Raw genomic sequence first — 27,786 nt, 5'->3', positions numbered from 1 at the left:
GACACACCCTGTAAGGGGGGGTGGATTGTTTTTATGAAGCACCCGCTTTGATTTTATGAATGGTACATGTTATCCATAGTTAGCCGTTTAGCTGACCTGAGAGAACAATTCCAAAAAAAAGCAGCAAGACAAGAAAGATACAGCAACATACTAATTCAACAAAACGTTTATTCAATCTTCAGGTGATCACCTGAACAAGACCTCTGGTTAAAACATGTTGAATAATGAACATTATTGACATTCCTGATTCATTTTATAAACACGTCAATTGAGTTAATATCTTAACTTTACAATTCTTGACCAGTTTCTAACACAAAGGGCAAATTCAGTACACAACACCACAGTGTTAATCATAAATACAAAAAAAACACAGAATATTTGGTGATGCATTTTACAGTTTACAATTCAACAATATTTTTGGAATGAGAGTATTTCAATGTAAATGTGTTTTATATTTAATCTCTTTTCCAGCCAGAGGGATGAAACAGCACTTTAAACATCTCTCAAGTAGACAGAGATAACCACTTGTTTTGAACATCTATCAAAAATAAGTGAAGCTGACTTGAATCACTAAGTAAGACTCTGAACTAAATCCATGAATAATGGATAAACAAAACAACGTTTAGTCATCATCATCAAACTTGATCTTCTTTCCTTGGAAAGCCAAGATCTGTCCTTGCTGCTCCTTCCTTTTCTTACTGGCCTCCCAGGATGGATGCAGGGTCTGATTTTGTGCTTGTTGGTAAGGGCCAGCTCCGTCATAGCGCGACTTTTGTTTAATAACATCCCCTTTCCCTTGACCCCCCCATCTGCTCTGAGAAGGAAAGACCCTCTGTTGTGATTCAGGATGGCTGCCCTTATGGCAGGGCTTTTTGTACTTGGACCCTGAATTGCATTGTGTTCCTTTCCCCTGATGTTGGTACTTGGATTTTTTAAAATCACTTACTGGACTTGTCTCTTGGCCCCTTAATGTATCCCCATATCTCCCTCTGGTTGCACCTTCTGCCACTGCAGGCTTGGACGCAGAGAGGGAAGAACAGAACACAGACTGAAGCAAGGCCTTTTTTGCCTTCAACCTGGACTCAACAACTTCAGATTCTGTTGGGCCATCTTTTACTTCCCTCTTCTTTTTCTTGAATTTTCTCACCTTTCCAATGAAGAAGTCATCATCGTCATTGCTCTCTTCGGATGGTGAGGACTGCCTAAGGAAACGTTCCTCTGTGCTGTCATCGAAGTACTCTCTCTCTTCATCTTTAAGAGACTCTAAATCACTCTCTTCCTCATCTCTCTTCCGCTGAGGCACCTCAGCTGTGCGCTTAAGATCGGGTTTCTGTCCTGCATCCTGACCTAGAAGATTATTTTTCACAGTTTCCACACTTCTTTTTATTGATGGTGGTTTTGCACACTTATATTCTGGCATTTCTTTTCTTTGACTATCAGTTGTGTCAGCCAAATGAGTTGCTTTACTCCTTTCCCTCTCAGGTTTAGCAACAGTTGCATCTTTCATGTCTTTAAGCACACCATCTCCTTCCTTGTCGTCTTTGATTTCCTCTTGCCTCGATGTTACCTCCTTTTCACCGGGTCTTTCTCTCAGTTTGTCTGGCAAACCTGGAGTTGTGTTTCTAGGTTTGTTTTGCCCTTCCAACTTCCCTTTCTGCTTTCCAGTCTTCATCCTCTCTTCTTTGAAGGCTTTTAAAGCCATTTTTATGTCTCCAATCTTTTTGTTAAATTGAGGGTGGGTGGCGATGCGTGCCACAGCCCGGTCAGAAATAGTAGACTTGGGGTTTTTACACACCTGTTCGAAATTCAGATTCTTTTGCAGGGCCGTCTTTGTAACCTGGAAAATTGGGGAAAGTAGTATTTCAGATGGTGTTTTATCTTTTCAGAAAAAGTCATACATTAGAGTAACGTTCTTTCAATTGAGATTTGTATGTTTGTGGAAATAAATGATTCATTAGAAGTTTTTACAAAACCTACCAGGTCGGGTGAGAGTACTTTCATGGCATGGACCTCCTCCAGCAGTCTGCTCGCTCTCCTTTGATTCCTCTCAGTTTCTGTGTCTTTACCCTTCTTCTTTTTCAGGGCCCCCATCTGTCGTGTGAGCTTCCTGATGATCAAAGCTCTCACCCTCTTCACCTCCTTTCTCATCTTAACCACTTCATTGTTAAGGTTCAGGCCTTCAGCCGGCTTTTTGACGACCGGTTGAACAGGTGACAGGGTTTTTTCCTCAATTTCATCTGCAACCCCTGACTTCTCTTCTCCCATCTCGCCCACATCTTTACATTTCAGGACACTTTCTTCTTCCTCATCTCCAGTTTCCTCTTCTCCTTGTTTATTCTCAAACTCCACCTGAGACTTTTCTTCTTCCTCATCTTTACATTTCAGCACACTTTCTTCTTCCTCATCTCTAGTCTCCTCTTCTCCTTGTTTATTCTCAAACTCCACCTGAGACTTTTCTTCTTCCTCATCTTTAGTTTCCTCTTCTTCCACATCTTTACATTTCAGCACACTTTCTTCTTCCTCATCTTTAGTTTCCTCTTCTCCTTGTTTATTCTCAAACTCCACCTGAGGCTTTTCTTTTTCCTCAGCAGATGGCACCGCTTTCTCCAACGTGTCCATGGTAATCTAAAAAAAAATACATATAAATCGGTTACTACTGTTTTTAACGAACCAACACTAGAAAAGTTAAACAAACGAATAACAACATATCACATTAATTAAGCTTTATAGAGTTACTCCACTATAGTTCAACTGAAGGTCTACCACAGGGGTGGGCAACTGGCGGCCCGGGGGCCACATGCGGCCCCCATCAACCCTCAGGTCAATTTTTACATATCAATGAATTGGAAACATGAAGAAAACGTGACATAATCTGCCGTGAAATCATGAAAACCAGAAATACGTCCATAATAATATTTGATCACAGGTATATGTTGAGTTAAATTGGAGACATAATTGAGCGTTTCTGTATACTACAATTTGGCCCTTTGGCAGGGAGAAGTAACTGAATGTGGCCCTTTCTTTATTGTAAATATGACTGTTTTCTTCTGTGCTGAGTGTCTTCAGGGTGGACGTGGTCTTCAGTAGGGTCAGTAGTGACCAAAGTTGCCCATCCCTGCTCGACCACAACCACACAAAGTTATTTAAAAGTAGACTAATGATAATAACTCGTCACATCTCAAACCCTCCCCAAAACATATTCGTATTTAACCCACATATTACTTGTGGAAATGCTTTTTCCACTTTAAAATGTCATGTGATTAGATCGGATACATAACATGTTACTAGAAAGAAGACTTTGTAAAATGACTCCCAAACAAACGTGGTGGAGGCAGCGTGCATGTTGGACCAGGTGACATCATGAAGGTAAGCTCATTTTGAATACGAACCAGGAGTGTTATCACGTCAAACCGAGGCGAGGAAGCAGGTCATCGGTGTAACAAAACTTACCGTAACAACGTGAACGTTAAACAGCTTATAATTGACGGAAATGCCTCGATCCGCAGGGCGCAGCCATATTTCTCTCAGCTTCTCCCAGCGCTGACTGTCGTGTGACGTCATACCGCCAGCAAAGGGGGACGTAATGTCGTGAAAAAAAAAAAGGGGGGGAGGGCCTTTCCGCGGGTGTTTTTATTTATTTCTTTGTTCATGTGCTTAAAACAACAACAATGGTGGATGATTGAAGCGTCAACTTTAGGGCAAAGCGAATTGCATTTCTTGTTCCATCTCCAGGAGCGATATTAAAGCTAAAACCGACAAAGGGGGGGGGAGGATGAAGCGGCGCAATGCGGACTGCAGCAAACTCCGACGGCCCTTGAAACGGAACCGAATCACCGAGGGTATATACAGCAGGTAGGGGAGGAACAATGACCGAGGAAAGTCTGCAAGCCTCTGCAAATTGCGTTTCACCCGCTTCGGGTTTTGAGCACAAGAAGCAGCTGAAATGCATTCTGTCAAACCAAAAAGGCCTTTTAACGTTACTTGTGTGTGCAATAAATCCCTCCCTAGTTGATACAATTCAAATGTTTGCAATGTTGCAATGACACGAAAGTCCTTAAGAATCTAGTTTAAATTGTAACACATGCAGCTGATTTTGTGACAAACGCATACTGGAGCTGGATTCACTAGAAGCACTCGTTTTTATTTCGGGGTAACGCCGCCGGCGGTGTCCTAGTGTCCTTTTTTTTTTTTTTTTTTTTTTTGGAGAGGTCTTTCTTCCTTTCAGTCAGACTTATTGCTTCAGGCCAGCAGAGGAAACTAACTGTGACTTACATTTTACATGCCAGCTACCTTTCTCTTTCTCCTCATCCCACCTCTTTTTAAACCTGTTACAGATTTTCACTGTTCCTAAATTAAGTGAAAGTCTATATTCTTATTTTTGGGGATACATTTGAATATTAGATTATGTTTTGATTATTATTGTTTACATTCATGTGAGTTATTTCCATTCGTTTATTTTGCTACTTGGGGGCATAAGGGTGGAGTCTGTACATGGGTGTGTCTATATAGACAGGTAGCCAGGTGAGACTCAGGTAGGCACCTAATGGGTTAATGGTTTTTTTTTTTTTTTTACCAGGAAGCCAGGATGCAATGGCAGGAGCAGCTTTTTTTGTTGTTGTTTATTGCCCGCTTGATGTCTCTGGATAAAATAAACCGCCAAAAAAACCTTCAATCATCACCTGGACAATGGATTTATTAATATATCCTGCGCAAGATTCGCCCTCTAGGTGCCTCAGTGGCTTTATTATGAGTTTGTGTTTGTGAATTTTTGTTATTTATAGACTATAGGTATCGCCTCTACAATTCCTGTTATCTTCTAACCAATCAAAATTGAGTCGTGATCCTTATTAGGCACCGACTGCTGTTTAAATCTGATGTCTGCACATTTAATGTCTACCCCATTCAGTATCCCATAACTGTTTGTTCATGTTTTTCCCTCCATGTATTCATTTCTTTATCTCGCCTTCTCCAACAGTACCTTCCTGTACCTGAAGTTTCTGCTGGTGTGGGTGTTAGTTTTGCTGGCGGACTTTGTACTGGAGTTCAGGTTTGAGTATCTGTGGCCCTTCTGGCTCTTCATTCGTAGCGTCTACGACTCCTTCAGATATCAGGGATTGGTAAGAACTTCTTTTTTTTTTTTTTTTTTTACATGACATCAACTCCTACCTGTAAAGTTTTAATTGGAAATGTTAGCGAGGTATTCATTTGACTTGACTAGTAAAAGTGGCGTTAAGTGTCCCTGGCCTGAAAGAAGTGACGTTTTTGTGTGTGTTTGAGTGCATTGTGTATTCTAAAATTGCGGCAAATTACGATGTCTTTGGAAATTTCTAATAGTGGAAGTGATTACAAAACATTAAATTCCCCATTAAATTGAACTTTGAGAGTATTTAAATGCCCTATAGTGACGTGTTTCCAACTTAAACAGTTTAGAATCAATCACAAGATAGAAGGCTCTATAGTTTGGGTAACTTAAATATGTAATCAATTATCACTTCTGTCAGGCCGGGGTCTTGGTCAGGCCGGGGTCTTGGTCAGGCCGGGGTCTTGTGCTCCGGGGCTGCAGCTGGATAGTGTTGACTTGTCTGCATTGATGTGTCTGTGTAGCTCTAAAGTACTCCACCTACGAACACTAGTTGGCAGTCCAATTTCCATGATTATTATTTTGCCACTTTTTTTTGGTTCTGCCACATTCTCCGCTTGTGTACAGAAAGCCATGGCAGCTGAAAGCGGCCTGTTTATGCTTCAGGTGATAAATATTAAGCAGCAGTTGATTATACTGCCGGTGTTTTTAAGTATTTTTCTGATACAGCTGTGCATATGTATTTGTTTGTCTTTTCCTCCTACAATTAGGCATTCTCTGTCTTCTTCGTGTGTGTGGCATTTACATCAGACACCATCTGCCTTCTCTTCATCCCTGTCCAATGGCTTTTTTTTGCTGCCAGCACCTATGTATGGGTCCAGTATGTCTGGCACACAGGCAAGTTAAAGTTTTCTATGGACTGTTATGTATACCTACTAGAAAACCAGTTCTTTTCACCTTGTAAAGACTTCAGGAAATCCATGGTTGACAATTTCCCTGTTAGACCCAAGAGTGCTCATGTTTTCTTCCTTATTGTCTCCTAACACAGAAAGGGGAGTCTGTCTACCCACTGTATCCCTGTGGATCCTGTTTGTATACATTGAGGCTGCCATACGGTTCAAAGACCTGAAGAACTTCCATGTAGATCTATGTCGACCCTTTGCCGCTCACTGGTAGTGTCACCGTAAAGTCTTATATCAAGGCCCTTTATTGTGTTTTGATATGTAAATTCTAGGTAGCTACATATCATAATCAAATAGCTGTTACAGATTACCTAAAATTATAAGGATAGCCTTTCATTCAAAGCTAATTTTTTCTCCTTTCCTCACAGTATTGGCTACCCTGTGGTGACTCTGGGCTTTGGCTTTAAGAGCTACGTTAGCTACAAGATGCGGCTGAGAAAACAGAAGGAAGTGCAGAAGGAGAATGAATTCTACATGCAGCTACTACAGCAGGCGCTACCACCTGAGCAACAGATGCTGCAGAGACAGGAGAGGGAGGCAGAGGAGGGTAAGACAGACGCATGAAATACAACACTTCTTCAAAAAATATAAAAGATTTCTAAACATTTTGTATTAGTTAAATGTAGTGTTACCCTTCATACAACCAAGCTTCACTACCTCAAAGCTATACCGAAGAGAAATGTTGCAAGCTAGGCTATAGTAACCCAGCTATATAATGATAAACATTGTTTCATTTATCATTATACTTTCATTTAATTTATTATTATTATTATTATGATAATAATAAATAAATCTTCTTTCACTACTTGTTCTTGTTTTTATTATTACTAAAAATTTTATGAAACCAATTTTAGTAAAAGTCAATGCTATTTCTGTATGTTTAGTTAGACAGCTCTGTACTGAAATAAAGAGCTTTTTCTACATACATTTCAAGCAAATAGTTTTGGCCAGCTACTGAAAATGAACCTCTTTCCCTACGATTGAGGAAGCTAAACAACTCTCTGCACGTTCGCTAGCAACAGGGACATCATGAGCGTCAAGTATTAGACAATGATTTCACTGTCAACCAGAAATGTGTCTGCTGCATCTTCTACTCATTTTGAATTCAGACCAGACCAGCGTTTTTATTCAGAATACACAGATGCTACTGAAAAATGTAGTTTAACTACTAACGCTGGTATTTGTAGTTCCCTTACTGCCTTACACTGCATTATACAACAAGACAAAAAAAGAAAGAAATGCAAAATGAAATTCTTAACATTTTAACTTCTGAAACGCTGAGGGGAAGGGACTAAGGATGACTAGGATTTCCACTATCAGTATTATGATGTGAAAACATCAACATGAAAAGGACAAGCTGAGGTAACATACATTGGACTTTGCATTTACTGTGTGAAATTACAAATTACATACAGTGTTATAGTTGTTATATGTTGACCAGGACTGCCAAGCTGTTATAAGTTGACCAAATATTTTAAATTTTGATGATATAATTTATTTTTATGAATAAATAATTTATTTAACATACATACAGAAACACAGAAATATCATAAATATTATTTCCTCCAGCAGATATTTATCTATACTTGAGTTCTGCTGTCCACAGGTGAAAATACCCAAACCAACGAGGGTCAAGAGTTTCTCTTTCTTTAAGCAGACTGTAGTTCAATCCATTGTATGGTCAAATGTTCTTTGGAATATGGTTAATGATTATTCATTATAATTCATTGTAAATGATTTACATTCTATTCATTATCATTTCACGTCTTCTAACGCTGTCCACATTTATCTTTTTTCAGCAGCTTTAACTAAAGGACTCTCAGAAGTAGAACCCTCATTGATATCCCAAAATGGAGCACCTCCTGGAAAGAGAACTACCTCAGTCCCCTTGCCAGAACTGGAGTACCGGGAAAAAGTAAAGGACTGTACTGTTAAAGAGCGTGAGGGGAAAAAACAAAACACTATTGGAATCAATAACAACAGTATCATACTGGACTCCAAACCACTGGAGACAGAGTATATAGAGAGCTATGTTGGGGTAAAGAGACTGAATAATGACCTAGCAGGAGACAATACAGATAACGATATCAACACACACTCTACTTCCAAAGATGATTTGGGGGGGACGGGGAAAAACTACAGAAATGCAAGTGGGTTCATGGGTAATTTGTCTCCAAGGAATCACTGTTCTTCAAATGGCGGTGTGCCACCAGTTTCTTCAAGCAGTAAGAATGAAAAGAGGCAGAAGGGCACAGGGAAGGGGCAAAAGGACCCTACAGAGAACTGCATTCCCAACAACCAGTTGTGTAAATCCGATGCTTTAATTCGGTAAGATAAACGCTTTTCTACTGTTCAAATTTCTTATTGCCTTTGTTGTCTTGGGTCTGGTAGCCTCCTCGTCATGCTAGTTTCGGTTGTTGTTTGTTTGGAAGTCTGGAGCAGGATGTGAAGCGTCTGAAGGTAGATCTGCAGGCCAATAGGCAGCTGGAATCAGAGCTGCGGAGTCAGCTTTCTTCTCTGAGCAGTCAGGACCGCAGCCTTCGCTCCGAGTTGGGCCAGCTCCGTCAGGACAATGAGCTGCTAGAGAACAAGTAGGTACACGTGAAGCACGCTGTTTAGCTTCCAATGAGCAACTTTATTTTAAACTGGGCAACGTTACAATCATTTCACTTAAAATTATTTTATATTTGAAAGAAAATAGCTAAGAATGTAGACGGGCCAACTGCTATGAGTGCCATGACATGTGTTCCCTTGGTCTCCATGAACAGTTTCTTCCTTCAGTTTGTAAAACCTGGTGCGCAAACAGTATGTGCATGACTCAGCCATCGCACCTCATAGAGGTAAACAAGATCTCCATCCAGACTCAGGCTCCCTCAGTAGCTCCTTGAATCGGCAGGTTCAGTGTTTCCCCTATGATGGAGTTGTAGCAGCGGAGGTGAAGATGAACAATGTTTTAGTTACATGCGATTTAAAAAAAAAAAAGTATTTTCTTTAAAATAATTATTTAACTTTTGTTTTTGACAGAATAGTCAACCAACAACCACCCAATACAGTAAAATTACATAACCCAATCAGTGAAATCCCAAAGATCTGTGCCTCCAACCTAAGCAAGAAGTAGCCCACTTGGGGGGGTCGGGGGAGCGTGCACCCCCGGAGAACATTTTTGGCTGTAAAAGCCCAAATTATGTGGCCTCTGGCACATTTTAATGCCACTCTTCCCTCAAACTAATCTTAAATGTTTCATAAGGTAAAACATGTGCCTACTTGATTGTTAACATGTAGCCTGGTGAGTTATTGTAAAGGAGAATTAGGCTTCTTTTCTTTTTAACCAGTCTTTGACCCCCTCAGCATGCAGAGAGGAAATAAAGCCGACTACACTTCCTCAGACCCGCTCTGTAATCCTCTGACCTAACATCATGATGCTGCACTGTTGAATACAGATGTCAGTGCAAGTTTGTTTTGTCAATTCAATTGTTCTCTTCACTAACTGCCAATTTAAAAAAAAATGAATAAAATAAAGCCCATCCTATGAAGCAAACAGACTATTAAGAATAATCTCACATTCAGGCTTTCTGGTGCCATTATACATCTTAGTCATCTTCCTCCTTAGTGGATCAGATCTGGGTAATTGTCATTTTTACAGCTTGTCTTTATCCCAAGGGTTAGAGTTCAGTTAGGGCAAAGCCACTCAACATTACTTATTACAATGACAACATTTCCTCCCTAGTCTCAAACTCGGCAGTAGTCACATGCAGAAAAATCGCTTGTTGAGCATAAAGATAAACTTTATTGATCCCCCATGGGGGAATTTTTTTTTGTCACAACATCTCAAGAAACAGGAAACAGGAATATAATTATCAAAAATAAGTTAAAAATCAAACATATGTACATCAGTTATATAACAATTATAGAATAATACAAGGTATGTACACTTCCACTTGTGGAATTTCTTATGTCTGTAGTTTCGTGGCAGGCAAGAAAGAAAAACTTCACATTTCTTGCAGCGCCCTTCTGCCATATCAGTAACCCAATCTTCGACGGTTCTTCAGGACAAACTTTGAAACAATTTGACTTTATTCGTTGCTAGGAACTCTGGGGCAGCAACACGGCGCTCCTTTACAAATTCTACCTTTACGTTACCTATTAGCTAGCTCAGCACAAAAATCACCTGCAAAACATTGTTTCTGGCTCGTCTCTTACTTCCACAAAAAAATAGTGGTTCCTCCATTTCCCTTGAAAAGTGTGACATTCTGCATCTACTTCTCTTTTCTTGACAACTGTCATGAAGCTTGTTAGCGGCATGTGTTGTGTTGAAGTTTGCTCCCATGTCAGATAGCGCCCCCTCCCCCCTCGGATTTCTCTCTGAAAAACTTTTATTTTTGTTTTATTGTTTCCGTGTCCTCAGTTGAATTTATGAATTGCCTTGTGGGCCACACTTAACGGTCTTATGGGCCATATATTGCCCGGAGGCTGGATGTTCCCCACCCCTTGGCTCTATCGTGCTCTCTCCATAGTATATTTGTTAATTCCATGGAAGACTCAGAAGTCACCAGTTGAGTTGCCCTCACTGCTGACTACACCATTTTCATCTCAGCTATGATTCCTACTACAAAACTACAGAACCTCCTGCAAAGCTTGAAGAATCCACAATCCATTCATGGTGACTTGTAAACATTTAAACTGTTAGACTGATTTTATACTGAACAGAACATTCAATTTGATCCAGGAACAGGTTGAACTGAATACTTGAAGAGTCAGAACACCTATAGAAAGGAAAAGACATCCCACAAACTATGTTCTTATGTATACTGTATCTCAGTATAAGGGTTTTTAAAGGCATTGAGTCAGTGACCTTTATCTGTAGTTGTGAGCTTTTGCAACAACAGTAGCTGGCACCTTCTTTTGAGGTTGTGGATTAAGAGACTGTTTCCAAGAGTGGACGTGGCAATTCAGTTCATCTCCTGATCAAACCAGATGGCTATGTTCTACACATTTCAGGCTCCACAGTGCCATCCAAGCCAAGCAGAAGGATAAGCAGACCGTGGCCCAGCTGGAGAAGAGGTTAAAGATTGAGCAGGAGGCTCGTGCCCAAGCAGAGAAACAGCTGGCTGAGGAGAGAAAAAGAAAAAAGATGGAGGAGGCCACTGCTGCCAGAGCAATAGCATTAGCTGCAGCTACCAGGTACTCACTAGATAAGTATATAACAGCTTTGTAATTTCTACTTTGAATAAACAAGCATGTACAATAATGACAAACTGAATCAGTAAATATTAAAAAGGGAATTAAAAGATGTTCCTGTTCTTTTTATCAGTTGCATGGCTTCAGTGGTGCAGCTGAACATTTTCATTGTGCCTCTTCTCTTGTCATTAAGCGTGGCATAAAAAAGATTAACTGGGTTGATCTACAGCAACAAAAGTATGCTAACAGCAACACAGTCACACTGGTGAATGGAAAATTAGACAAAGTTCTCTACACAGCAGGTGAAACCAATGTGCAAAGGAACTGACGAGGAAAGAGCCCCCTTAAAATGTGTTATTGGGTGCACCTAGTTCACCAAGGGAAATAGTGAGTTGCACCTGTACCACCAACAATGAAAGTGAGTCTATAGTCCTGTTGACTTTAGAACATTTTTGCTTTTCTCATCTTTTTAATTTGCTGTTGATTCTCTTTTTTTTCTAGAGTTGAGTCTACTGACTCTCTGCGTGGACGCATCAGAGAGCTGGAAACAGAGTGTAAGAAGATAAGCCTGGATGTGAAACTGAAAGAGGAGCAGCTGAGGGATCTGGAGGGCAAATGTCAGGTCAGAGGAAGGAGCACAACTATTTAATAATATAATAATTTTAGTAATTAATATTAACTTGTTATATCAATAAAGGGACTGTCAAACACAGTATGTGTGTTGTGAGTGCAGTGAATGTAACTAGATGATGCAGTGCATATTTTTCAAAACTTTAATTTTCATATATACTCCAGTACAGCACTCCAGTAACTTGACGTCCTGTTTTATTTCCCCGCAGACTTTTCAGGCAAAGTCCCTCCTCAGTTGCTTCAGGCAAACAAACTCAACTCAACAGTCAGTCGCAGGTGACACAACTAACTGATATTTTCAGAGTAAAATAAGGCAAAAGAAAGACGGTAATGGGGGAACAAAAAGCTAACATGGGCCATACATTAGTGAAAAAACAAAAAAGACAAATCAGAGTTTTTCAGTTAAGGCGCAGTATATAGTCCATTTCTTCCAGACCTTTTATATATTGGTCAAATATTATTTAAATCTTAATCGGCATGACTGATTACTACTAAGTGTCACCTGCGAGTGACTGTTGAGTTTGCATTTGTTTGCCTGAAGCGTCTGTGTGGCAATAAAAGTAACATTGAAGTTGTTAGAATGCTGTCCATTAGTATTTTTGTCATACACATGACTGAGGGTGAGCGTGTGCTGTTTGGCCAGAACTGTCATTACCGACTGAATTTCTGTTTTCTCTTGTCACATGCAGGAGCTGGAGAAGTATAAAGAAAATGAGAAAGACACAGAGGTGTTGATGTCGGCCTTGTCAGCAATGCAGGAGAAGACCCAGCACCTAGAGAACAGCTTGAGCGCTGAGACCAGAATCAAACTGGACCTCTTCTCTGCACTTGGGGATGCCAAGAGACAACTGGAAATAGCACAAGGTAGCTTTTGACTTTAACAGTGTCGTAAGTAATTGATGCTATGACTGGGCAATATCTTCTAAAATACAGAATATGTTAGTGCATTGTGTTCAAGCACTAGTCTAATGAATGAGTAGTCACCCATTGTAGTTATTGTTTTGGGGTAACTCGTATTTTCAGGGAATAATCTTAGAAAGACACAAGTGAGTCAAATATCCATCCATCCATTTTCTTCCACTTATCCGAGGTCGTGTCGCTGTGGCAGCAGGCGCAGCAACTGAACCCAGACTTCCCACTCCCCAGCTATCTTTTTCCAGCTCCTCCTGGGGGATTCCAAATTGCTCCGAGGCTAACGGGTCATATAATCCCTCCACAGACTCTGGGTGTACCCCGGGGTCCCCTCCCACTAGTGCGTGCCCAGGAAACCTCAAAAGGGGGCGTCCACCCTAATCAGATGCCCAAACCACCTCAACTGGCTCCTTTCGATTTGAATGTCTGTGCTGCTCACCCTATCTCTAAGGCTGAGCCCAGCCACCCTCCGGAGGAAACTCATTTCAGCCGCTCGTATCCGCGATCTTATTCTTTCGGTCACTACCCGTAGCTCATGAGGTCATGAGGTGAGGGTTGGGACGAAGATCGACCGGAAAATCGAGAGCTTTGCCTTCAGGCTTAACTCCCTCTTCACCACAACCGTCAAGAAGCAGAAAACAGAAATCTCTTCGAGGCCCACCGAAAGTTCTTCTCCAAAGCCTCCCCGAACTCCTCCAATACCCAGGTTTTTGCTTTTGCATCCACAGAAGCCACGGCCCCCGAGCCATCCCGATACATGTCAGCTGCTTCCAGAGACCCCTGGGCTAACCAAGCCCGAAAGGCCTCCTTCTTCAGCCTGACAGCTTCCTTCACCACTGGTCTCCACAAGCGGGTTCTAAGGTCTTCTGACTGCAACTCCTAGCAGCCGCTTCCACAACAGAGGCTTTGGACATGGACCACTCAGACTCCATGTCCCCAACTTCCCCCAGAATGAAAGAAAAATTCTTCCAGAGGTGGGAGTTGAAAACCCCACGGACAGGGACCTCTGCCAGTTCACTCGCACTACACGTTGGATTTATCAGGTCTGTCAGGCAGCCTTCCCCGCCATCTGATCCAACTCACCACCACGTGGTGATCAGGTGACAGCTCTGCTCCTCTCTTCACCCGAGGACCCAACCCAGAGACTCCATGAAGGCAGTGTACTATGAACTGCTTTTAGGAGCATATGCACATACAACAGTCAGAGGCGACTCTCTCCTTCACCGGGGAAAACTCAAACACGGCAGCGCTCAGCAGGGGGCTTGTGAGTATCCCCACACCCGCCTGGTGCCTCTCACCCTGGGCAACTCCAGGAAAGGAGAGAGTCCAGGAGTTTGGTTCCAGAACCGGTGCTATGCGTTGAGGTGAGCCCAATTATATCTAAGCTGGAAGCGCTCCACCTCCCGCACCAGCTCCGCCTCCTTCCCCACCAGAGAGGTGACCTTCCACATCCCCAGAACTAGTGTGCGCTGCCCAGGCATCCGCCCACACCTGCCACCCAACAACACAGCTCCTGGGTTCACCAGGACACGCAAACTCCTCCACCGGGTTATGGTGACGCTTCTTGGAGGAGTAATATAAACGTCATGAAGTAAAGAAATGCCTTTTATAGTGTTGTTTAATCGTTCTTACATATTGTAGTTTTACTCAAAATGTATGAAAACACTTCCACCACAAGCTAAATAATAGCTGAAACCTACAGTATGTATAATGAGCAACGTAAAGGGTAATATGAAGATTTGAAAATTAATGAAACGCGACACTTTGAACTATCTCCAATGAGCTGCTCCTGCATTACGTTAATCAGCAAACAGGCTAACCTGAACACCTGGGAGAGGTGACACATAATGCAGGTTTTCAAGAGATATATTAGGAGCGGTATTTCTTTATTTTTATTTGCTCACAAGTTGCCAGAATGTGATCAGAGCTACTACGGGACTTAAGCACAGGAGCACCGCTGCACTGCGCGCTCCTCCTGACGGTCTTCACTTCTGTCCACACTTCATACCAGTTTCTCCTGTTTTGACTGATGTAAAGTTTGACTAATAATAACAACGCTTCCTTCCTGGAATGAGCCACAAAGAGCAGCTCGTGAAGATAGGGAAAAAAAATATAATAATAACAGACTAGCTGTAGGTTCCAGACACCGGCATTAATCCTCTGGCACCTCCTGACTTATTTTACCTCTGATTATTGTGCAAACAGTCATGTAGAATTAATCATAACTGATTTTATTTACAGATGGTTCATTTTTAGGTCACGGTATTGTGTTGATCACTTAAGCGCGACATCCCTTCTAAATATAGTAGCCTGCTGTTGTGCCTTTATCACCAGCTGTCATCAGACTGTAAAGATTCTTATCCACAAACGATAGAACAGACAGGCTGTCCGATCATACAGAGGTCCGCTGGTTTAACCGCGGAGCAGCGCTAAAATGCTCCCTTGAATTACGCACGGAGATGGCACAGATTCATGGCGCATAAAAAGCCAGTGACGGGGTTAGATCACGATAGTATCGACACGAAGAATATTGGACTGCCAGGCTCTTTATTAAAAGTCGTTTTACTGAGTTTAAAGAACACAGGAGCTGATCAGACTGCAGTGCGCAACACTGAAGGATAAATTCACGACTGTTCGCTTGGAAACATTTGATCATTTTATAATTGCTGGCACCGAAATACCCGAAGATGACTGTTTGCATCAAATACACTCTGTGTGTTTGTGACAACATATTCATGTGAACACACACACACACACACATCTCTCTCTCTCTCTCTCTCTAGTAATGCACTGATTCCAGGGAGATCAATCGTAGTTGAATAACTACAGGGCCTTTGTCTCCTTCATTTCTTCCAGGCCAGATCCACCAGAGGGAGCAGGAGGTCGCAGAGCTAAAGCAGAAGATAGCAGAGGTGATGGCAGTGATGCCGAGCCTGTCTTACTCTTCAGACAGCAGCAACCACAGCCCTGTCACTCCGCACTACTCGTCAAAGTTCATGGACAATAGTCCCTCCTCCCTGGATCCAAATGCCTCTGTCTACCAGCCCCTCAAAAAGTGACTTTGACCTTATTTTAGACAGAACTTTGTCTTTCTTTGTTTTGGTGAAGCTTAGATCCAGTTTTGTTCAATTTTGAATATACCAGCCCCTGACAGTTCTTGCACTCAAGACAAACACAGAGTACACGCAACCCCTGAATACATATCTTGATTTGACTCACTTTTTTAATTATACTTTGACAAACATCTTTCTTTTTTATGGGGGTTGTGCAAAAAATATTTTTGGTTGAGTTTTGAGCCCTAGCAGCATGATCTTTTTACAAAAAGAAACACACTTTGTGATTTCCCCAGAAGATGCATACATTGTTTTGTTTTTTTGTTTATTTATAAACAATATCTGTAAAATCAATCCCTGTGAGTTGTAAAAAAAAAAAAAATCCAGTTTTAATTGAATTGAATTAAATCATTGTGCTCTTTGGTTATGTTTAAGAATAGTTATGATAGTGTACATTTATTCTAAAGCAATGATTACAAAGATGGATTTTGTGTTCAGATGTTCTGGTTTGTTAATACTAACATGGTCAGGTCTCCAGGATTATACGTTGATAAAGCTTTCATGTCCTAGGATAAGTGCCAGCTCTGGATTTCACCTGGTACTGAAATAAATGTTGCTGTAGACACCTTTCCTCTTCATCTGGACCAAATTAGAACCTGTAAGGCAATATTATTTATTATATTTTATATTGTCAAGGTAACTGGTCTTAGCCATTATTTGCAGACTTTGCAGTATTCTTTTTAAGTACAAACACCACAAACTTTGCAGTCCTGAGATGTAAGGCAAGGCAGGCCTCACAGCGTCAATACAACACACCTGTTCAAGTTTTGTTTTCAAAGGCTGAACAATAACTTTTTACCTCAGACTTGTTCCATGTTTTTTTTTTTTTATAACCAGTTGTTCACAAAATGACATGCTTGGAAATTGAAAATACTACACTGGTCATTTCAAAGTGACAAGGGCTTGGTATGCCAAACCCCATCAAAATGATTGTCTATTATCATGCCTTTTATTTGGCATTACGTTGTTTACAACAATGTACATTAACTTACAAAGGAATGTTATCTTACTTAATTTAATTTCAGTTTAATTACCAAGTGTGATCCTGTTTCAACCCATATTTTGATCCCTCTAACTAAGAAGAGTGCCGTTATTTTTATGTCATTGGAGACCCTTGCATTTTACTGGGCTTATAATGATGAAGCAGCAGGTGACCACTGAGACTGATTGTGTATTTTACATTTTTATTTATATGTCAGGACTTTAGCTGTTAGTTCATATTTCCAATCAAATTCAGTTGATTTCCTATGCTTTATACCAAGGAGAATACTGTGAATGTGATGTGTTGGAAAAGGTTATCCTCAACCATATAACTAAGTTGTACTGTCATGTTGCCTATCTGGAAAAAGTAATATTTATGAATCGCTCTTATGTTGTAAATTCAGTTCTCAAGTTGCTTTTAAAGGGTTTGTGTAAAAGGCAAACAAGTGGTTTGTTTTATCTTTTCGTTGTTCCACCAAGATTATTTTCTAACTCAAAGACAGTGGCTTTTTCACACTTTTCACTTTGACCTACACTATTAAAGAAAGTCTTGCTGTTGGGAATACAAACTGTTGATAGTGTGTATGTACATTATCATGTCTTCTTACAACAACCACAAGAAGCCAACTTTTGTACTCACAATAGACCACAGAATAGTCACAGTGTGTTCTTACACAGTGTTGAAAAGAATAGTAATAGCAGAGTACAAAAAAACCCCCTGCAAATTTAATTTAATGACAAACATTTCAGTGAAGCCAACAATTCAGCATGCTTCAAGCATTTGGGTTATCCTGTTGTCCCCACCCTGCAAGCCTGTTTTGTTGATATTTGGATAATATGTTTCTCTACCAGTAGTTTCAGTCCCAAAATATTGGGAAGTTTGATGGTTTAATGCTTCTATAAGATGAAGAAGTGGTCCGGTTTGGTTCAGTAAGCCTACAGTTTGGGTGCATCAGTTTGATCTTGGAAGTCAGAAATTTCGAGTTGTCTGAAAATGCATATACAGACAACATGGCTTTGACATTTCTGCCAAGAAATATAAGGGCACAAGTGAAAATGCAAGACAGTTAGACAAACAAAGACATAATTAAATAATTAGACTCAATTAAAACAGCTGCAAAGTGTGCTGCTTCAGTGGTGTCTCAAGCTGTTTTCACATATGCACTCCTGAACATGTGTAGATCATTCTAGGAGGACTGCTCTGGTTTTTCTCCTGACCTGGCTGTTCACACATGCACCACACAGCTGAAGACAACTCCTGTCAGACAAGAGGGGGGGCAGTGGGTCTCCTGAGGTAAGAACTTTAATGTGAACTCCAGCAGAGTTTATATTTTTTATTTAAACATCTGTGATGTGTAACATAAAGTCTGGGCTATCATATAATTGTACATTCAGGTTTAAAAAAAGCAGTCTGACCATAAGATCGCAACAATAAACGTGTTGCATCTCTTAAAAGCATCTCTGTGATCATAATCATTAAGACCTGCAGTTTTATTTAACACCTTCTCGTTAATAGGCACATCTTCATCACCTGCAGGTATTTATTCTGTAAATAATTAAAGAGTGAAAATTAAGTCAGGGCATCCATTTCTGAGTCAGAAAGTTTATTTTCTTTTTCAGAATTCTGGTTTTCATCATGGTGATAAAATAGGAATAAATATTTGCTTTGATAAAGGTTAAAATGATTGAGTGAAATAAATTTTTTTTATTGTAAAAAAATGTGGTAAAATGTAAGTTTCATAAGAATGTTAAAAATGCATTTATTTATTGTATTTCATTTATTTTGTTGAAAGCTGTAAAAACTTTTGAGAGTCATCTTCGTAGTTGGATGTGTTAATTGGCTCGAGTGATGATGTGCATGCAGTGACAGCGTGTGAGAGGAGACAAAGAGGTTAACAAGGAACAGTTAACTCTCACACTCTTAACTGAACTACACGAGGTGAGTCGAGCTGCACATCGTCGAAGGGGCTGGGCTTCATTTATAATCTGTTTTTTGCACATTTCCATCTACCTAAAGCAAAGAATGTTGTATTTAATCTTTCATATTTAAGACTAGAATTAATGCTAGGTTAAATCCTGGATGTATATGTTCTCAATCTCAGTTTTTATACTTTTAGTAATATTATATTGTGTTTATTTGCTAATATTGTGTGTTTAGATAACCTGCTGCTTTAACGCCACAATTTCCCAGTTTGGGATCAATAAAGTAATTCTATTCTATTCTATAAACCCCCCACTTCCCCCTATTGAATATCTTTTTTAATACGCCTTCAGGGGGAGAGCGAACAGATACATTATCTCCAAAAATCAAGTTAAAAAATGACAGTAAACATGTAATCTCACTACATTTATTTGCTTTTGTTGTGCAAGTTATAAGACATTTTTAAATTTGAAAAAAAAAGGTAAATTAATGTATTTTCTTGAAGATATAAAGGGTCAATGGAGCTTATATGTTTCACCTTTAGAGTAACTATGCAGACATTTAAAAACAAAACAAAAAAAACTGACCAGCAATATCTGTATGTACAAAACACGATTTACATAGAAGCATAAAAATGTTTAAAAGCCGGTATCAGTGGCCACCAATCAAGGCCCTGAAAATATAGAGTATTTTAGATTTTTGGTACAGGTTGGCAGTACTATTCAGCGTACCAAACAATACAAGTTAAAGACATAAAGAAAGGTGGCGAGGATGATGTTCAAAAAGAGTAAGAACAGTTTGTTTACAGGATGTCTCTATTTTCTGTTGGCACTGGCGGTCCCAATGACACAGTCGTTCACCTGTAGAACGAGAAAAAACACAATTTCACATCAGACTGAAAGACACAATCATATAATCATTAAGACGGTTTTATACTTGAATCAGTGTTGAATACAGTCCAGGAGTCTTTTTGTTTAAAAGCAAATCAAAACATCTGAATTAATATCAGTGGACAAAGGCTGAAGGTCGTGGAAACAGTTAGCTTAAGTTTATGGGGTGGTGTGAAAGCTCAAATTAACTCTGGTTCACTTAAAAACGGGTGCACTTCCAATTGCACCAGAGTTCGGTTCGCTGTAGGTGAGAACGCTTTCCAAACTTAACAAGGGAAGTGAACCAAACAGTAGTGCAAAAGCAGTTGTAACTTCACCCTTGAATCACACGAGTCCACTGGACTTCATGTGTGAAAACGAGCTTATGTGCTTCCATATTTAATAGATGAAGTCTTGTGGGAGAATGCTTATAACCCAAGAAGAGACAATATGGGTTGCTAGGTAAAATGTTCAGCATTTTCAGTTTATTTAACTTGATAATAAAGTTCATTTAGAGATCCCATCATCCTACTGACCTTGCTGGCAAACCTCAAAGAGTTGAGGGTTTCTCCAAAGCTGTCTTGCTCCGGGGCGATGTTCACAAACATCAGACTGAAAGGAGGAAAACACATTTATATAAGATCAACCAGAAAGATGCTTTTTCTAATTTGATTTACTTGGTGGAGAATCTAAAACTGGTGAAGCGATGCACAAGTCATCATTTTTATATTCATGAAGTGAGAAGTGATCTGCCCACGATGGAAGCTGTCAGATTAGCACACATACATTTTGGATAACAATTGCAGAAAGATCTCAAGAGAAACAGCATAACAGAGATTCTTCAGGAATCTGGCTTCTTGAAGATGTGTTGATAAAGAACTCACGTTTTGCTGTTTCCTCCCAAGCAGCCCTGCAGGAGGTAGGTCAGCTTGGAGTTCCTGTATGGAACGTAGCTTTCCTAGAACCCAACAAAAAAAAAATAATGTCAAAAAAACAAACAAAAAAAAAACAAAACTACTTCATGGAGATGAGACAGAATATTAAAGGTATAATATTTGACTTTCAGAGAAGATGTCCAGTAGATGTCACACTTTAGCACCAGTTTTTATATCCAGGATTGAATCCTGCTCACACACCTTGTTGGCCAGCGCTGTGATGACGATGCCCAGGTTGGACAGGGAGCCGTTGATGGCCGTCATCTCTTTGAAGCGCTCACCCTGAGACTGACTCTTCAACATCCGCTCACTGCCTGCCAGGTCCACCAGGCACAGAGTGGCTGTATGCAGAAAAACAATCAAAAATCATTCTTATCAAAAAAAAGATGTACAGCTAAATAAACAAAACTTCCAAACACACATTATGGATGATGATGTCATCAGTGGGATTATACTCACACTTGCACTTGATGTCTCTGCCAGCATTCACTCCCTCGATGTCCAGCTGAAAGACTGAATGCGAGCGTGAGGAGCGGTCGTTCTGGGCTGTCTGAGCTGTGGAGCGATTCTGATTGGCCAATGCAATCAGGCCAAGAACCTGCAAGGCGGAGCAGAGCGTATTAATCATCTACCTCTAGGAAACATATGAATAGGCAGCCAATGACTGCAAACTTGAGTACTGGGTAATAAGTCATGTTGCTGAATGGTGATGTAGCTCATCCGCCTGGCTTACGTGATCCTCGTTGGAGACTTTTTCGTAGGTGAGGTTGGTGATGGTCACGTCGTTGTTGGTCAACTTTCTGACCTCATGCTCGGGCCTCTTGCTGGCCTTCCCGGTGTACAGGAGGTCCCGCAGGGTCTCGTTGTAAATCTCAACAAAGCTTGCTGTGAAGTTGAACTGAAACAGAAACCGTACGAAAGATGAAAACTATATCTCCATCTCCTCTACAAACGTGAACAGTCTGCCACAGTCCCTTGGTTTGTTTCAGTGGTGGGTGGATCAGCGGTCTGACGGGACACTAGGTTGAGCATTACAACAGCTTCTCTGTTTAACTATTTTATTCTCTCTGTGATTGAAAGTTAAGACAACTAAAAAGTGAGGAAAGTTTTTTTTTGTTACTGCTCCAGGAGAAAAATAAAATCACTCTAGTGTGAAATTTCTGGAAGTTTTCAGGAGTTTTGTGTAAGTGTGAATGCACAATTAGTGACAAAAAAAGTTACTGCGGATTCAATGCGCTTCCCTTCAGAAAAAAAAAAGCTTTTTTCCAGTTAAAGCTCCTCTGAGGAGTTTTTAATTTTTCATCAAACAGACTTAAATTAATACTGAATCCTTCATATGACCAACAAAGCAAACCAGACCACTGGCAACAAGATTGGATATTTCTCTATAGACATTTTTAAGTCGCTGCTGTGGAGTAGGTGTTAGACAACGTGACTGACAGCCCTCTGCTAAACTGGCTATTAAAAATGAAAAATAAAACATTTTTCATAGCAAAGATTCTCAAAGAGTGATACGTTTAACTGTTGAGAGAAAGCAGGAAGAGATGCACATGTACTGGTCAGGATCAGCAAAGTCCACAGAGGAAACCTAAATCAACAAACTGAACGTTCCTCACAGAAGCTTTAACTCTTCTGAGCATCATTTTACAAATTGACAATTCGCCCACTGCACGATTTACACACATACCTCCCAGCCTTGAGATCCCAGTTTCTCTGCGGCTTTGAAGATTTGCTGCACGGCTCTGGGAATGACTCCTCTGGTCACATCAACCTCGTCTCCCTCCATGGTGTACGTCTTTCCGCTCCCTGTCTGGCCGTAGGCAAAGCAGCAGACGTTGTAGCCGTCCAAAGCAGACTGCACCAACAGCGAGATCTCTTCAAAGACCTGAAAACAAACATACTTTGTAAGAAACTGCCACCAAATGATCATGTAGTATTCTAAAAACACGACGTTTATTCAGATGTAGATGATGCTTCACGACGACGTTTACCTCCTGCTGTGAAGCCTGGGGGCCAAACACGCGGTCAAAACTGAAGTTGTAGTTTTTCTGAGTGTCTGCAGTTTTGCCCGTGTGAGACTGAAAAGTAGCAACAGCAGAGATTAGTTTATAGTTTTGAATATCTTTACAAACTCAACACAAACATTTTTTCCTTCTATCACTTCATCAAGGCAGATTTGTGATGAGGACACTCTTACACTGAGATACACGTTTCTTATACGGACTCTGATGTCCAACTGATTTAGATGATCGTAGAAACTATGCACCATACTTTCTATCTCAGTCTACAGAACAAAAAAACAAACTGTTTCCTTAGAGAGTTTGCATGATGGGGGATTCTCACCTCCTCAGTTTTGGCCAGAGTTATCGTCTTGTCGTCACTGGACGGGAGCTGGATGTGTTTGCTGATTCCTCCGTCCACCGTAGGGCGCACTCTGCAAAACACCCTGATGTTACCCTGCAGGAAACACACACATGGACATATTAGTGAGAGCAAATAGAAAGAACTTTTGGTTGGGTGTTAGGTGAATTTGGATGCAAGAAAAGAAAAAAAGGGAAACAGATTTCCACACGTTTTCTACAGGAGAGTTAACTCAGCTCCTGGATCAGCTGAAATACTTCTACTGGTGCTACGCTGCCACCCACCTTGAGCTCCTGGATGGAGTTGTGGAGCCGTCTGCGCTCCATCTCCCCGGCGTGGAGCTCATCCTTCTGTTCGGCCACAGTCTCTTTGAGGGTGCGGACCTCTTCCTCCGTGTCTCTGAGGGTTGTCTGCACGCGGGCCAGAGTCGACTCCTGCACTGAGAGCTTCATCTGGAAAGTAACACAACAATAAAATCCTGGTCTTTTCTGAAATCGGATCACCATTTAGACCCTTTAGGAGGTTAAATAACCAGTACTGGCTGATATCCAGCAGCAGGCTTCATACCTTCAGAGTTTGCAGCTCGGTCTCTTGGCTGTTTTGGAGAGTCTCCATGACTTTATATTTCACCTCTAGGTTGGAGAGCTCCTTTTCAAGCGTGCTCTTCTCACTACAGACTTGCTCCAGCTCAGCCTGGACTCCTGACATAGCCTGCAGCTTCTCCTCGTACTCGCTGATGTGATGAAAAGAAAGGACTGTTAGTGATGTAAAAACCGAAACATCAGTAACACTGTCAACATGACGTTGTGAATGAGTGGATTTTTGCACCTGATCTGTTTCCTCTGCGCCAGAAGCTCTCTCTGCATTTCCGTCACTTTGGATTGGCTCTGGACCATGGTGCCTTTTAGAACCTCGTTCTCCTGGTTGGCAGATTTAACCTTGGTCTGGTAGTTTCGGAGCTTGTCCTCCATGTCGCTGACCTTGGCCTTCAGGTCCCATTTATTCCGCTTGACGACTACGCCGCCACCTGTGCACGGCAGCATCATAAACATGTGAGACAGATCCAATCAGAAAGGTAAAGGTGTGTATAACCAAATTAAAGACAGCTGTATTCTGTTTGGCTGCTTCAGGTACGGGGGTTTATCATTGATACTACAGTAGATCAGAGGAATGGTTCTTTTTGTTATTAGAAACACATCAGCCACTTTTAAATTGCCAGTTCAAAGGGGGATATTTAAAGGTGTAGTGGGGGGGGAACGACCTTCTGCCTGCATCTGAGGTGTTACAGGGGTGAGAGTGTGAAACAGCAGGGCTGAACAGAGCTGCGTTCATGTACCTGCTGAGTGTGTGTGTGAAACTCCTGCTGTGTTTGCAAGTCATGCCTCTTGTGCTTCTGCAGCGTCAAAAGACAAAGTAAAAGTCGGACACTGGGACACCAACATTACCCTATCACAGAGCCTATGTCAACGTACGGCAGAGCTTTGTTACAGCACAGTTACTCACTCACCTAGAGATCACTATCATTTGTTTTTAGTGACTGAATTGTAAATACATTTTTTTACAGGAATAGACTTTGATTGGTTATAATGTTTTAGGTGAAAAGAACCCGGTGCAATAGATGCATCACCTGCTTTTGTGGCTGGTGGTGCGGCAGTTTGTCTCACGTTGACTCCCCTTGCTGTGGTTGAAGCGATGGATTGTTTCAGGACACCTGAAGAAATGAGAGAGGACAAAGTCAGACATGCCACGCTAGAAGCATTCTAGTACGACCTCTCATGTTCATGCTGGTTCAATTAATCTACAAAAAAAAGATAAAACTGCAGATAATAATAAACTAAAATGTAAATGACTGAAAGTTATGTGACTATTACAACATGTTGCAGGTTCATGTGTGTTTCCTTTATATGATTCTGTGCTCTTTTATTCAAGAAAAATGTAAGCCGTAGGCCAACAATAAAAAAATAGACATAAACCATTAAAATGTAAATTAACACAAACATGAATAAGAATAAACTCTTTATACTATTTAAATCACAGAAAACTTTGACACACAGAAAAATTATCCCAGCTTTTGAACCTCCCTACATCACCACAGGTGACTCATCTCACCTCTGGAAGGAGCAACGGCCACAGTGGCAGCTCCCGCACTTCTGACTGGCTTAGCTGTACGATGGACAAAGTGAGAAAGAGAGAGTTACAAAATTAAACAGCGAGACGCAGACAAGTCATTCATTTCAGTGAATAATTCTCCTCATTGATCTCAAGCAGAAGACCCTTAGAGCTCAGATTAAAGCAGTATACTCACAAATGGGGGCCCTGGTTGCTGCAACAGGAGCCCGTCGTCCGCCGATGACCGTAGCTGCTGCCTGCGGTCTGACCGTTTCTGGATCCTTACGGACCCGTTTCTGTAAATACACACAGAAGTGTACTATAAGGGACACCGCTTAAATGCTCGAAAGCAGCAAACAATGATACAGAGCGATAATAAATACACTGTTGACAAACACTGTTCTCATCTTCTTCTCCCTTCCGTTCACGGGTTGTTAATAAGCTGCCATAAATGTCAAGTGAACATCAAATTAAAGGACAGTAGTAATAAAAACTCCTGACACTAGACAGTGTAGGTCTGAATAAGGATCCAGACATATTTCAGTCCAAGTGGCACCTAATCTAATGTAATCTTATTTAAGGATCTGTTGGAGCTCTGTATGGGTGTAAGGTCAGAGAAATGTTAAAGTACAAACCTGAGCAGGCCCCTGGTCTTGGCCATTCTCTGAGCTGCTGCTGCCGCTGCTGCTGCTTGGTAAGGCCCTCTTGCTGATTGGCAAGCGAGACATTTTCTGTTGAGGTCAGAAACCGGAACAGGTTCAAACTTAGATCGTGCCATCATGTATTACACGCTTAGTCTTAAACAGTTATTTGACAACCAGGGCTGCAGAGGTGGATGTTATTTTACCTTTAATCGATCTGCACGACAAATCAGATTTAAATATGTTTCAGGCACTATGAGAGACACCCCAACACCCAACTCTTTTCAAAGGAGACTTAAACACATCTTTTTACTGCTGGATTTTGTTTGTAATAGTCATAGATGTTTCAGAGAACCATTGTGCACTTTGATGGCCTGTGCATGCACCTGTCTGCTTGTTTTGTTCTTAATAAGATAAAGATTTCTATTTTTACACTCTGTAAGTCATGCAACACACACACAGGCTGAAATACACACACATACACAAACAGGATCCTATGAACATGCACTAATGGAGAGATGTCAGAGTGATGGAGCAGCCCACCGCTGAGGGGGTTTGGCTTGCCCAAGGGCACCTCGGCAGTGCTCAGGAAGTGATCTGGCACCTCTCCAGCTACCAGACCAACTTCCATATTTGGTCCACACCGGGACTTGAACCGACGACCTTCCGATTCCCAACCCAAGTCCCCACAGCCTGAGCTACTGCCGCCCTTAGATACATGCAAGAACAACCTAAAACAGGAGACATAATATATTTTATGTTTTCAAACATGTTTGTGCTCTGGGAAGGACATTGTTGTTGTTTTTTGGATGGGTAAACAACGATCAACAAACTGTACACAGAATGTCAGTATATCCCTTCCCTCCACCAACATGAACACATACATACATACATACATACATGCATGTCTGCATACACAGAAAAACAAAGCAAAACAAGAAAAACTATCCTAACAGTAATACTAATAATCTTCATAATAATAGTAAAAAATAAGACGAGACAAAAAAATGGGGGAATTAAATAAAAATAATAAATAATTAGATAGGGGGAAGGACATTGTGTTGCTTTCTGTGCTCACTAAATAAATATTATAACTATTACTTCAATGTCCTAAACAGACAGCAAGACTGACTTCTATTGTTTTCTGTAAATAAAAACCAACTAAAAATAAGTATTATTAATTGGGGAACAGAGAGAAACAGCAGATTGAGCAGCAGGATGTTTTTTAAGGTCGCATCTTCCTCTATGGAGACAAAGAAACGGAGCTCTGTGACTTAAAACCAGTTTATCAACACGACTGAGGATGAAGCTAATCCCACAACTCAGCACATTAGAAACGTAGCTGCATCTCATTTGAATGTAGTATTAACTGTGTTATTCATGGCGCTGAATAATACAGGCAAACGCTGGATCTCACATGTCGTAAACAGACAATAGACAACAAGTTATCAGTCTTCATAAAGGACAGTAAACAGACAATAGACAACAAGTTATCAGACTTCATAAAGGACAGTAAACAGACAATAGACAACAAGTTATCAGACTTCATAAAGGACAGTAAACAGACAGAAGACAACAAGTTATCAGACTTCACAAAGGACAGTAAATCACTGTTTCGTCTCCAGCTAACCAGCACATCACTGTTTAGTCTGTGTTGCGTTCACGTTACAATAGCTTCAAGTTAGTAAATATTAAACAACATTTCAGTACCCGATGACAGTAAAGCGTGAACTCTATTTTACAATTTTGGATTAAGACACAAACTGGGTCATCAAACTATTAAATAATCTTCAACTGTTATTGTGACGACGGAAAAGCGACTCACTGGCGCTTAACGTTAGCCCGACCAGAGACAACAAACTTACCTTAAATTAAATGAACGACCGGCTTTGTACGGCTCTTTAAAATATTACTTGATTCTGGAAAAAAAAAGAGCATTTATTTTTGGAAATATTTACCTTAACTTTGATTCCGTCGACAGAAACGATCTCTCCGCCGCTAAGTCCACCGTCTCTCCGGCCGTTTGAATTTCAAATTGAAATGTTTTGGTGGGTACCTCAGATAAACTGCTGTGATTGGTTGAGCCAGAGTAAA

At 40.8% G+C, this 27,786-nt stretch overlaps 3 protein-coding genes across 6 annotated transcripts; 1 reads left to right on the top strand and 2 right to left on the bottom strand.

Annotated features, from left to right (window-relative positions):
• Positions 1-150: 150 nt before the first annotated feature.
• Positions 151-3,599, bottom strand: srfbp1 (serum response factor binding protein 1). The gene is made up of 3 exons (XM_065947885.1): positions 3,451-3,599; positions 1,978-2,625; positions 151-1,837 (listed from the first exon to the last, which is right to left on the bottom strand). The coding sequence occupies exons 1-3, from the start codon at positions 3,559-3,561 to the stop codon at positions 623-625; spliced, it is 1,974 nt and encodes a 657-aa protein (XP_065803957.1). The 5' UTR covers positions 3,562-3,599; the 3' UTR covers positions 151-622.
• A 33-nt stretch (positions 3,600-3,632) lies between these two features.
• Positions 3,633-17,425, top strand: LOC109993656 (macoilin-1-like). Of its 4 annotated transcripts, none has more exons than XR_010664717.1 (12): positions 3,633-3,852; positions 4,976-5,117; positions 5,851-5,977; positions 6,129-6,252; positions 6,411-6,589; positions 7,842-8,370; positions 8,475-8,633; positions 11,041-11,223; positions 11,722-11,842; positions 12,540-12,714; positions 12,941-14,353; positions 15,619-15,759. XR_010664717.1 is itself a non-coding variant. In XM_065947884.1 (12 exons), the coding sequence occupies exons 2-12, from the start codon at positions 4,687-4,689 to the stop codon at positions 15,819-15,821; spliced, it is 1,983 nt and encodes a 660-aa protein (XP_065803956.1). In that variant the 5' UTR covers positions 3,717-3,852; positions 4,577-4,686; the 3' UTR covers positions 15,822-17,425. The 4 variants fall into 4 exon arrangements, 3 of the variants coding, with proteins under 3 accessions (XP_065803955.1, XP_065803954.1, XP_065803956.1); XM_065947884.1 differs by lacking the exon at positions 12,941-14,353 and adding an exon at positions 4,577-4,727 and having other exon boundaries at positions 3,717-3,852; positions 15,619-17,425; XM_065947883.1 differs by lacking the exon at positions 12,941-14,353 and having other exon boundaries at positions 7,845-8,370; positions 15,619-17,425.
• A 1,765-nt stretch (positions 17,426-19,190) lies between these two features.
• kifc1 (kinesin family member C1) lies at positions 19,191-27,759 on the bottom strand. The gene is made up of 17 exons (XM_020646648.3): positions 27,651-27,759; positions 25,687-25,782; positions 25,248-25,347; positions 25,052-25,105; positions 24,570-24,653; positions 23,771-23,969; positions 23,510-23,675; positions 23,227-23,394; positions 22,925-23,038; positions 22,573-22,659; positions 22,269-22,466; positions 21,315-21,479; positions 21,041-21,179; positions 20,783-20,922; positions 20,531-20,604; positions 20,183-20,258; positions 19,191-19,637 (listed from the first exon to the last, which is right to left on the bottom strand). The coding sequence occupies exons 2-17, from the start codon at positions 25,777-25,779 to the stop codon at positions 19,593-19,595; spliced, it is 1,902 nt and encodes a 633-aa protein (XP_020502304.2). The 5' UTR covers positions 25,780-25,782; positions 27,651-27,759; the 3' UTR covers positions 19,191-19,592.
• Positions 27,760-27,786: the final 27 nt, after the last annotated feature.

The sequence above is a fragment of the Labrus bergylta genome, chromosome 19 (assembly GCF_963930695.1).
Source record: "Labrus bergylta chromosome 19, fLabBer1.1, whole genome shotgun sequence".
NCBI lineage: Eukaryota > Metazoa > Chordata > Actinopteri > Labriformes > Labridae > Labrus > Labrus bergylta.
Note: the sequence above shows the minus strand (reverse complement) of the source record. Positions and strands in the feature narration are given on the sequence as shown.

Bases quoted from the DNA above. Each gene is read 5' to 3' on its own strand.
- srfbp1 (XM_065947885.1), bottom strand. From the start codon at position 3,561: ATGACGTCACACGACAGTCAGCGCTGGGAGAAGCTGAGAGAAATATGG. The intron at 2,626-3,450 runs GTAAGTTTTGTT...ATTTTTTTTTAG, and splicing joins TTAACGTTCACGTTGTTACG to ATTACCATGGACACGTTGGA. The intron at 1,838-1,977 runs GTAGGTTTTGTA...CCAATTTTCCAG, and splicing joins AAGTACTCTCACCCGACCTG to GTTACAAAGACGGCCCTGCA.
- LOC109993656 (XM_065947882.1), top strand. From the start codon at position 3,773: ATGAAGCGGCGCAATGCGGACTGCAGCAAACTCCGACGGCCCTTGAAA. The intron at 5,978-6,128 runs GCAAGTTAAAGT...CTCCTAACACAG, and splicing joins CCAGTATGTCTGGCACACAG to AAAGGGGAGTCTGTCTACCC. The intron at 12,715-15,618 runs GTAGCTTTTGAC...CATTTCTTCCAG, and splicing joins ACAACTGGAAATAGCACAAG to GCCAGATCCACCAGAGGGAG.
- kifc1 (XM_020646648.3), bottom strand. From the start codon at position 25,779: ATGTCTCGCTTGCCAATCAGCAAGAGGGCCTTACCAAGCAGCAGCAGC. The intron at 22,660-22,924 runs GTGAGAATCCCC...GCTACTTTTCAG, and splicing joins CTCTGGCCAAAACTGAGGAG to TCTCACACGGGCAAAACTGC. The intron at 22,467-22,572 runs GTAAACGTCGTC...GTTTGTTTTCAG, and splicing joins CCCAGGCTTCACAGCAGGAG to GTCTTTGAAGAGATCTCGCT.